This window comes from Gobius niger, assembly GCF_951799975.1.
Source record: "Gobius niger genome assembly, chromosome: 4".
Classification (NCBI taxonomy): domain Eukaryota; kingdom Metazoa; phylum Chordata; class Actinopteri; order Gobiiformes; family Gobiidae; genus Gobius; species Gobius niger.
The window spans coordinates 7,625,835-7,637,650 of record NC_136855.1 but is presented as its reverse complement, the minus strand read 5'-3'; the positions used below and the strand labels follow the sequence as shown (position 1 = coordinate 7,637,650).

At 40.7% G+C, this 11,816-nt stretch overlaps 1 protein-coding gene across 1 annotated transcript in view; it reads right to left on the bottom strand.

The window, feature by feature from the left end:
- Window positions 1-4,266: 4,266 nt before the first annotated feature.
- The window catches only part of LOC306961936 (para-nitrobenzyl esterase), a 40,403-nt gene continuing 32,853 nt past the window's right edge, over window positions 4,267-11,816 (bottom strand). Inside the window, exons 7-9 of the mRNA XM_079554909.1 lie at window positions 10,725-10,892; window positions 9,015-9,239; window positions 4,267-4,481 (exon numbers count right to left, since the gene is read on the bottom strand). Of these exons, the coding sequence (XP_079411035.1) occupies window positions 4,333-4,481; window positions 9,015-9,239; window positions 10,725-10,892 (542 nt within the window). The 3' untranslated portion in view covers window positions 4,267-4,332. The remainder of the gene's footprint in view (window positions 4,482-9,014; window positions 9,240-10,724; window positions 10,893-11,816) is intronic.

Genomic DNA, 11,816 nt, shown 5'->3' with positions numbered 1-11,816 from the left:
ATTGTATCTTGTCCTTTTGATCAGGATCCACGGGTAAAGTTAGGCTTTTTCACAGTTGTTCTCACATTGTAAAAAGATACTACATGTTGAATTCAAGTAAAATATAGTTACTGCAAGTCTTTGGAGCCGGTTTATGCCGATTGTCTTTGTAAACACATGAAACAAAAAGTGGCATGAAGTTTGTCATCCTCACTATCAGCGCAAATTAACTAATCTGAAATTATCGTCTCACTACAGTGTCAAAGAGTGTGGGATCTATTTAACTTTGTTAGCAGATGGAAGAACATTTAAGGCCCCACACCTGCAAGAAGAAAATGTTTTGTCCTCCAAGTATGTCGTAAAAGCAGATGTTTGTGTAAAAAATAAAATAAAACCCTGACCTCCAAATCCTCTTAGATTTGGACATTTAAATCCCAGAACATGACGTCAGCGACTGAAACGACAAAACATTAAAGCTGCAATTCTTTTATTAAGAGCTCGGATATAAAACACAAGATTGTACACATCATAAATCAGGTTATGTCTAAAGTGCATGGCTTTAGTGGCATCGGTGAATCAGTGCAACACAAATCAGGCCTGTCCGAACAAACACTCGCACAAAGTGATAATAAAAATAACTCTCAGAATGCCCTCCCAAAGCAAATCGAACTGTAGAGCTGTGAAAATTCAACATCATTATCAGAAATTGCCTAAATTGTTGAGTTTTTTGTAATAACTTGCATTTCTAGATTTAACAACCAAACCTTTGATATTTAAATGCCCTAAACTCAATGTTTTTTTCCCCAGTATTTGAAACACTATCCCTTCATGAAAAATACCTTTGTGCATCTATTTATGAAACTTTTTAATGAATTGTGAATAAAACGTGCTTATAAACTCTGTGTGAACAAGTGGGATGTTAGAAATGGCGTCCCTGTCGGACACCGGCGAGATCTTAAAGAGACGTGACGGCGCCGCCGCAGAGCCGTCACGTTGTCTGGAGATGTTTCCAAGACATTCCCGAGACGTCGCGGTCAGTGTTCATTCGTCAACTAAAATGTTTTGTCAGAATTTTAGTCAAAGTAATACTTGTGCTGACTAAAACTACACTAAAGTCAATAAAAGTTGTTTATGAGACAAAAAAACGAAAATTGAAGAGAATTACTTCATTAAATCTTGACTAAAATGAAATTTAATTTCATCAAAAGGTCGCGGTGACGTCATTTTGTGAGCGAGCAAGTGATCTCTAGAGAGATGTTGAGTTAGGAATGAGTTTGGAGGCACAGCTAATGTGAATTCTACTCTTCGATCTAGGGATGCACTGATACTGATACCAGTATCGGGTATCGAGCCGATACCACATGCTTGCACTCATACTTGTACTCATTCATGAGGTCCCGATACCAGAAACCGATACCATTTGACGTGCGGCCGGCGCACCTACTAGGCGCACCTCTCAGCAGAGGAGAGAAAATAGCAACAAACTGGAGAATTCTTTAGTGTAATTACAATAATCCACATAGAGCTGACTTTATTACAGACTGGGCTCTCTAAATCACAGTCTGTGCTGGATTTAACCAGAGCTTAATGTTGTTAGTGCTGCAGCGTGGAGTCTGCAGTGTTTACAACATACAGGCTAATGTTACTAATGTTGCTAACTAGCTGCTAACTCGCGGCTAACAGTTCTGGCGATTCTGATGCCGTTTTATGCCCAGGGGTTTAATCATCTGAAAAACTAACCCAGCGACTAAAAAGTCCTCAGAAAATACATAAATGAATAAAGCACAAGTATTGAGGAGCTTTTGGATATGGGCTGTTCTGTCTATGATGGAAAGTGCAATAAAAATAATTGAATGAAAAATAAAAAAAATAAAATGGCATCTGTTCAATTCTGATATAACTTCTCTTAAAAGTGTCGCCCACTTTACTCATGGAAATGTAAATGAGTAAATTAACTAATTACAAACCAATCAGCTGTGAAAAAAGTAAAAATGTTGAAGAAAATGCCTTGTACTCGTATTGGTATTAGTATTGGCAAGTACTTAAATCCAAGTACTCGTATCGGTTTTAGAAAAAGTGGTATCGGTGCATCCCCACTTCGATCATTTGCAAACGAAAAGATCAGGTATAGGGAGGGCTGGGCACCGTTAAACAATACCAGTCCGGTATCGAAAAAAGGTTCAGGTACTACAAGTAACGAAAAATAAAAGTATCGAAAGCAGGTATAGGAAGAAATATTAAATCTTTATATTCAAGTTTTGATTCAGTTGGTCATCAAAAAGTGGGGGATGAAAATGGGGGAGGGGGGGATGGGTAATAAAATGTAAGAAAAATTGAAACACTAGGTGAATTTTGATTGATTTTTCAAGATTTTGGGAAAATGTTGAGATAATTGGGATAAACATGGGAAAAAATGGGAAAAACAAAAAAAGAGGAAAAATGTGGGGAAAAAATGTGGGAAAAGAAATGAGAAAAAAAAATGGTCAAAAATGGTCCAAAAAAAATGAAGAATGCGGAAAGTGTTTTTCTCCGCTCTTTTGTCAATAAAAGGGAGCTTCTTGGTTGTTTCACCTCAAATAAATGATACAAATGTATAAGAAATTAAATGGAAGTTTTCAATATCGTTCAGGTATCGGTATCGAAAACCAAGTATCGTTAGTACTGGCATCGATAGACATGCAACGGTACCCAGCCCTAGGTATAGGGCCTATAACTCAAACAACATTATTCTTGCAACATCTTTAAACTCTCTCTGTGGTCAACTCAACTTTTAGATGTAAGTAACACTGCTGCTCACAGAATGCCCTCCATAACTAAACAAACCAAAACAATTTCATTATAGCTTTTCCCACAAGTAAGAAACATCAGAAGGTCGTCACGAGAACGAGGAAACAAAATGCAAACATTTCAACATTGCTTGGCGACGCAATGAAAAATAAATTGTCAAACGCAGCAAGCCTTTATACACATAAAAGCAAAAGTGAAAACGTGTGGTAGTAATTCCTATAGCGTTCGATATAAGATTCATAGAGTCATCAAAGCTGTGCGAGTGGGTGCAAACGCGGCTCCATGTCTGTGTTTTGATTAGAGAACAGCATTGTAACATGGCAAAAAGCTAGGAAAAAAAAAACATTTTTGCATAACACCTCCCCTTTAAAATACTGATATAAACATTAGCAAAAGAATCTGACCCTTGAAGGCGACGGTCTTAGTCCAGGGTCTAAAACTCTGGCCTCATGTCACTGATGCTGCAGAATATATAAACAGGGAGGAGAAATCGCTCTCCACCGGCTTCGTAATGAAACATAAATCTAAGTAGTGAGGGAGGAAATATTTTTTATCAACTCAAATCTTTGAATTTTACTGTGAAAAATAAAGACAATTTATAACTTGTTCTCGTCCGTGTCTGTTGAAGATCAGAACATGCAGAGTCTGTGAATCCTCTGCTTTGTTTTGACATTCCTGAATATTCATTACAGATTATTCAAAGTGCTTTCAATTCAAAATGAAAAATTCACCTTTAAACATAACAGTGTCGTTTTTAAATATTTCAAATGCAACAGTCTAAATACAGAGTGTGCAATTTGCAGTAGAAAAAAATTTGAAAGGAAAAATCCACTCTTAAAATGTTCAATATTTGAAAAAATCCAAATCTTTCAATTCAACTGTAGAAATTCAGAGTGAGTGAAATCACACAGAACAAAGAACTCAAACCAACACCAAACATCCTCGGTCTCGGCTCTCAGTCATCCAGGATCAATCGTCTAGATGTCCAGGATGTACAATTTTTTCACTGCGAATTTCACTCTGATTTTTAGCTGATGTTTTTTTTTTTTCATTGAACATTTCAAGGGTGATTTATATATTTGACCGTTTTTATAGCAAATGTTTCCCTCTGAATTTGAGACTGTTGAATTGGATGCCTGCGCAGATGGGATGTGCACTTCGCTTATTGTTCACTAATCATTTATTCAACAACCCCCCCCAAAAAAGGGCAAAACCACAATGTTTATTTAAGCTCTTCCTCCAAGCGTCAAGTTCACGTTGAAAGTTTTCAGCCCTGAACTAGATCAAGTTTGTTCATCCCTTTTCTCCTAATTATCACCTGGTCTCAACTTGATAATAGCTGTCAATGGACTTTTCTTTAAAGCTGAAGAAAACCTTTTAACTTTGAAACTGAAATTTTCATAGCTTTCTCAGAACTACGTCATAAAACATTTTTACAAGATCAATCACTTTACAATCATGTCTTTTTCCCCCCGACAAACCTTTCCTTTATCCTTGTTTACCAGCTTCCCATCGTAATTTCAGCTTTCAGGGAACTGCAATCCTGTTATTTTGGGCGGTCCTGGTTCAGTTGAGCCAGGCGTAGTCGTACAGGCCGTTCCTCTCCCACAGCCCACAGCGGGACACCACCTCGGAGTCCGTCGGCACCACCGTGAAATTCTCCGAGAGCAGGGCGAGCGACGAGGGGAACTCGGGCCACACGTCCTTCATTTTACCTGGAACAGACACACCATTATTCGCTTAAGACGGCGGAGATCCATAAGGGTGTTGGGTAATGTTACTTTTAAAAGTAACTTGTCATGCTAGCTCGTTTCTCCTCTCGTTTCGTTACTGCGCTGCTTAATTATAAAAGTAAAGCGTCAAGAGTACTGATCCGTGACCAATAATAAACATCTATGTACAGCAGGGGTGGCCAACTAGTCAGAGACCAAGAGCCCAAATTTTCAACCTTGATCCTGTGAAGAGCCACAAAGGCACCGACCATTTGCGAGATCCCGGGGCGGTAGTTTATTGTGATTAAATAGAATGTGACCGTTTTATTTAATCACAATAAACTCTAACTTTATGCCTGGCCTTTTTCTTTTTTTTAAATATTTGTGTTAGATTGAATGGTTTTACTCCTCACCAAGATTGAAATACATGTATATTAACTGAAATTTTGTGCTTTCTGCTCTGACTGAGACAGAATTAGATTTTTTTTTTTTTTTTTTTTTAATGCTGGGGTGTGTTTGTATGTGGGGCCCTCCCCACTGAGCCCCCTTCTCTGATTCGCCCCTGGCCTGTGCGCTCAGTGCCTGCAGCTTCGTCCTGACTGGACTGTGCAGAGAGAAGGAACTCTAGGCTGCATAAAGTTCATGAACTTTAACCAGGAGCCTCTGGACGTCTGAGAGTCTGTTTTATGTTGCATTTGTTACAGTTTTAGTCACATGGGAAAGAAAAGTCAATGACTTTGCGTATTTCCATGTTACGATGTCGCGCTTCGCATCATCACTCTTTATTTGATGCAATTTGGCTTCATATTCACAGAAAAAGATCAAAATTAGGAAATGGAAAAAAGCGGAGCTATTGTGAAGCATAATAGCTCCGCTTTTTTCCATTTCCTAATTTTGATCTTTTTCTGTGAATATGAAGCCAAATTACATCAAATAAAGAGTAGGCTGATCAGAAACCTGAAAAGCACAGAAGCTGATCCCAGTGCCACGATCTGCCTGCCTGTTGTTCAATACATCCCGCTTTGAGTGAGGCTGCCGCACGGGCTCCTTTTACACACCGTCTCCAAAAGGAGGGAGATACAGACTCTAGAGATGGAAACAGGGTCTGTAGGACGATGGTTGGATTTTTGGTCAAAGACTGTTACAGTTTATGGGAAATATTTATCAATTATTTTGCAAAGAGCCGCATTGTATTAAACATATCCAATCATGCAAAGAGCCGCACTCCGATTGGCCAAGAGAGCCGCGTGTTGGCCAGCCCTGATATACAGTATAGCCTTCATTTGTCAATAATTTTTTTCTGCTGCGGAATCCTCCACTTCACAAACTGACAATAACCCCCACAAACAGCCCGATACCAGTAAATAGGAATTGGTGCCGAAACCCGGCCCCGGGGCCACGTGTGCCAGTCCACATGGACCACAAGCTGCAGCCTTAAAGGAACAGGCCACCGTTTTAAGCTCAGGTAAGATATGTTCTTACCTGAGCTTAGATAAGTTGATGCGTACCTGTCTGGTCTTTGTGCGTGTCCTCAGTTACGCAAAAAGACCAAAGATGTTGTCAGCATTTGACCTCTCCCAATGTATTCCTATAGCTCCAAACGGGAGTGAAGTGGGAAGCTACCACGCTCTTCCACTCTTCCAAGACCAGACAGGTACACATCAACTCGTCTAAGCTCAGGTAAGAACATATCTCAGTATGGAAGAACTGTGTGGCCTCAGTCACGCAAAAAGACCAAAGATGTTGTTAGCATTTGGCCTCTATATTCCTATAGCCAGGCCCACCTTAATGTGCCCATAGGCCCTGGGGCTTATACAGAATTGTAGGCCCCAACCCCCCTCAGCGCAAACCCTAACGCTAATGCTAGCCTATAACCCTAACCCTAAATCCCACCAAAACCCTAACCCTGCTACTCCTACATGTATCCCTCTGGGCGTGTGGTTTATCAGGCTACTGTTTAAGTACCGGATCAATAGGGAGTATCAATAAGAGGAGTAGTATTGATAAATCCTGACAGGGGCGGACTGGCCATATGTCCATTCTGGAAGAGCACAGAAGGGCCACCGGCTCTCGCTCTTACCCCCGCCTTAACAGAGCTTTACCCAAATCTAAAAGCTTCCAAATAGTGACAAAAACGGGGATGAAAAAAATAACAAAAATGAGCTGGAAAAGCAACAATAACGCAACAAAAAAGTGACAAAAACGTTAAAACAAAGTAACGAAAAAAATCAATGAAAAACCAATAGAAACGTGACAAAAAAACGGCAAAATAGGGAAAAAAAATAGATTAAAATAAAGCCGAACTTGAGAAAAAGCGAGAAAATATGTAGGCCCGTTTGTGGCCAGGCTGGTCAGAGCCCATGGCCGTTTTTCAGTCCCAGTCCGCCCCGGAATCCTTATCTATACCCATCTCTACCAGTAAATGTATTCAATAATCGCACTTTACATTTGATTCACTAAGCTTTATTTTGTATGTGAACAAATTACAGCTAAAGGCAACAATAATGAGCATGAACTACAGGCCTATAGTCGACTTATAAAAACATGTTCGCTTTATGTAAACAGTTTAGTCAGAAACTGTGCCAGGTTTTCAACTAAAACAAAGTTTTAGTTGAAGTTACTGTAAAGAAGCTCTTACGCTTTACAAAGTGCATTGACTTGGTAATAATAAACACACAACATACTCGACTTGATTTAGATGAATTGTGCAGCTTTCCTCCTCAACCACATAAAGCAGGGGTAGGCAACGCCAGGCACGGGGGCCAAAACCGGCCCTCCAGCAGAGAACCTTTGGCCCTCAAGATGATTTTGAGAAATATTATAATACAAATCAAAGTTATTTTAATGGTTTTAGAGTTTAACCTTAGCCAAGCACATTTTCTCCAGTTCAGCTTTACCCAAATCTAAAAGCTTCTCGATTGGAGCTGAACGGCCTAAAACAGATTTTTGATTGACTTTTTTGCTGCATGTTTGTTGCTTTTCTTGTTGCATTTTTGTTATTTTTTGTTGTCTTTTTCATCACGTTTTGTCACTCTTTTGATTTTTTTTTTTGAAGAAGCTTTTTAGATTTGGGGAAGGTCAAATACAATAAGTACTGAAAAAATTACTTAAAAATGTCCAAACAGAAAACCAAATGAGGTCATATATTATGCACAGCACTGGCACTGGTAGAAAGTGGTGCTTTAATTTTGGCTAAAATTGTCAGATTTGGCCCTTAGACTATTTACAATAAAGAAAATCGTCCCTCCACCAGGCAAACTTGCCTACCCCTGACATAAAGCTACCAGTTTGTTGATGACATTGGAAAGACCGATGCTGCCAAAAGCTTGTAGTTTGGGAGTGCGAGCTCCACCGCGGTTTTCCTCTTTAGCTTCGCCTCCAGCGCTGGATTGTCCTTTTCACCGGTAAGTTCAAAATAATGTAAGTACAACCTCTGCCATGCTGCTGACTTGCTGTAAAGTTTTGGAGGACACAGTGTGTGCAGGACGCCATGACGCGCCGTCAGTCTGAGCAGCAGAGAGATCAGGACCCAAACTAACGACGCTACCTATTTGAAAAAGAAACTAGTTCTACATTACCTTCAAAACTAACCTGCTACTCTGAAAACGTAATCTGAGCACATTACTGGCGACAGATTTTCTTGATTTAATGCCTGTGGGAAATATGAAATGGTTTTATAACTGGGGTGGCTTAATCTGTTTTTTTTTTGGGCCATCAGTCAATTCCCCACTGTAATTATCTTATATAATTATTATAATGATAACTTATATTACAGCTTATCCTGAGCCTGTGGTCTTAAATGTGTTGAACACTTCTGGATTCATTATAACTCGTAATTATTCATGGCTGCTGTGTAACATAAAAGTGAAAAATAGCTACTAAGTCGGAAAGTACGTATTGGCAACAAATAATAGAAGATCAATTCATTTCGACACGTGGCGTCTGTTGCTCTCTGTATTTTTCCCACAGGCACATGAAAACTGCCAAAATACTGTGTGGGGGGGAAAACAAGTTATTTTTAGCCACAAATTTGATAAATTGATCAAACAGATTTTTTTGGCCCAGCCCTGGCATGAACTGTGTCTAACTCAGAGTTGGATAAATAAAGTTTGTAGTTTGTCCTGTGAGAGCTTAAAAAAGATGAAGTACATGAGGCTGCAGACGTAAAGGCCGACGAGGCGCTCTTGCAGCACACTACGCCTCAGTCCACCTCTTTTTTCTAAACGGCGCCCTGTAGGCACTCTCCACAGACACTGATGCAACAAGATGACAGCCTCGTCAGGACCAATACTGTTGTTACACCATTCGGAAGATTGGGGCCTGTGAATAATAATAATAATTGTACTTTACAAGCCACTGTTGCCCCTTATAGGCACAATATCAATTGGAATGGACACACAAGATTTGCACAGCTTCATTAAAATGACTAAATCAGCCGGCTAAAATGTGCTTGATGTCAAAGAAGTCAAAATGTTGTTCACATCAGACTCTATAATGGCATCTTTTGCTAAATATTGGATGCTGAATGGTACACACCGTTCTTGGCGAAGTGAACAAAATGCTGCGTGATGAGGTCCTGGAAGCGCTGGTCCTGCTCGGGCAGAGGGGTCCCCAGCAGAGGCTCCAGGCCCCGGAAGAAGGCGAAGGCGTCCAGGCAGTGGAAGGAGAAGCGGCTGGAGAAGGGCAGAAAGCCGGAGGGGGTGATGGCCCGGGACGGGGTGTGGGTCACTACGTACCGGTACACGGGGCTGTGCAGCACCGCTGTGGACGGAGAGGCGGCACAGAGTCAAACCCCTTCAGATGAAGGTTAACGTTGGCGGCAGATTTTTATTCAGTTTTAGTCAATGTTGAGTTTAAATATAACATTTATTTCATCTTCTCTTCATATGATTGTATTTAAGCTAGGGGTGTAACGATTCATCTATTTAATCGATGTATCGATATGTTATGTCTTCGATCTGCTACATCGATCGGCGCTCGGCTAGTTTGCATCGATCCTGGCCACATATCGATGTACATGTTACTTTATTCAACTTTTAACCCGTTTTTGGTGACGTTGCGTCATCATCGAGCGCCTGCAGCGGCCGCAGGGGAGTTACGTCAGGAGCAACAATAACAGAAGCACGTTGTGCACGTTCATCAAGGAAGCGTTTATGTTTGCAAGAAAGATGATAATCATCAGACAACGGGTCGCTGGTGGTAGACTGTATAAAAGCCAAGGGAAATCTAAAGGCAGCCTGACAATCACACGTTTACAAGAGCCTCCACATCGGCAGCATCAAAGGAAAGGAGAGCAGCGAAAAGCTACTCACAGCAGGCAGCCAGGTGAGAGAAAAAGTTCTGTTTCGGGTCTAAAGCTGACTGAACACAGCAAGATATCCGTTTGTCTTATATGATTTTTAGATGTTACATTGCAAGACGTGGTGATTGTAAAATGAACGAGCCTGCACGGGCCTGGGCTGTGTGGTTCAAAGTTTGAAGTCTGTCGTAGCATTTCAGGCTATGGATGAACTGGAGGCGCTCGCTAACTATGTTCATGAGAGAAACTTGTGGAAAGTCAAATGCAGCCTGGTAATAGCTGGGTGTTGTTGCTTTTGGCTCTGGCGATGCGCTGCTAGTGTTGTATTTTTTTGGCATTGTTGTTCACAGAGCTTGTAGCGAGAGGATGAGGCGCTCTGCGTTCAGAGTCCAAAATATATACACTACAGTGTCTGTGTGTGAGACGTGACGGTCAAAATCATGGAGTGAGGTAACTTTGTTAGGTAACTTGTCATGTGACAGCGGCCCTTTATTTTTCCCACTCACTGAAAGGCTGTATAAGCCGTATTTGGAGGCTTCACTCAAGAAGATGTAAAGCCAAAAGAAGAGAGGTCTTAAGGTAAAAGGTATCCCACCAGCACTGGCTCTAACTGAAAATAAACTGAAGATTATGCTGTAACTAAAATATATATAAGGCTCTTTATCTTAGCTGCTTATTGCACTTTTGTGAGTGTATTTGGTCCACTGTTGTTTGATTCAACAATCAGAAAATCTGAAGAGAATTTTTAAATAAAATCCGGTGCAAATGCCTTCTGTTGTATTTATGTTCAGTTACTTGTAATAATTATTGCTTAATTTGCTGAAAATCCAATGTTAAAAGTATCGAATATCGTATCGGAAACAAATGATATATCGTTTTATATCGAATCGTTTGGCCTCAAATCGATAGGTATACATAACATTATATACATAACATAAAACAGGTACCCGCGGCTCTCTTGGCCAAGTCGTGGTTGGGGCAGGTGACCCTGATGTCAGAGGCCATGGTGGTGTAGGCCCTCTCCGGACAGCGGGTGGTGGTGGGGCAGGGGGCAGAGGTGGGGTACAGCTCCAGAGCCTGTTGGGGAAGAGTCTCATTGAAGGTGGACAGTTTTTCTGAGGAGAGAAAAGGAGAAGCTCGTCATTGATAGTGATGTGGCTTTGGCAGAGTTAGAAACGCATTTACCCGGTGACGATTTCCACTCTACTGTGATAATTGTCTAACACTTATCATGACTTTAAGACAGCAAACTATTTTGGAGGTTCCCAAAGCAGCAATAGATGATACCAGTACGGTAGTGGAAAAAAGGTTTAGGTGCTTCTGGTATAATAGTACCGGGATAAATATATACTACAGTAGAGACGGGCATTAAAGGACGTTATTTGGTTGTTTCAGCTCAAGTAAATGATACATGTAAAAGGAAGAGTCTCTTACAGAAATAGTGAACATCACACTTCTGATGTTTGGTTCTTAACATTTTTTGTATAGGTATGAGAGGTTACTAACCGACGTCATCTTGAAAAAGAGATTTTTTTAATCTCAATGAGTTTTATCCTGGATAAATAAAGGAAAAAATAAATCATTATTTAATAAAAAAAATAAAAAAAGGAATATTTTTAGCTTTAACAGAAAATTTTGAAAGCCGTCCGTCAAGTCCAGAAACAGGAATGAACAATCTCTGAGCGTGGGTCTGAGCTCTTCCTAAAGCGCAGCTGCATCTCTGGTGAATACCGCAAGGTCCTGCTTTGTTTTTTGCACGGCAACTGAACACGCCAGCATGATCGACGCTCACATCGGAGCGGACAGCGCGTTAACTTGGATAAATCCACAAAGGGAGGAGAGAGAGGAAAGAAAGCGAGGTGGTGCACCACAAAGGTAAGCCATGGACACAGAGAGTGTAGTGCAGACTTCAAGCACGATGTGAACTGCTGAGTATTTACCGTATTTTCCAGACTATAAGTCGCACTTTTTTTTCATAGTTTGGCTGGGGGTCTTATACTCCGGAGCGTCCAATATGTGATTTTATTCTTTTTCAGGCT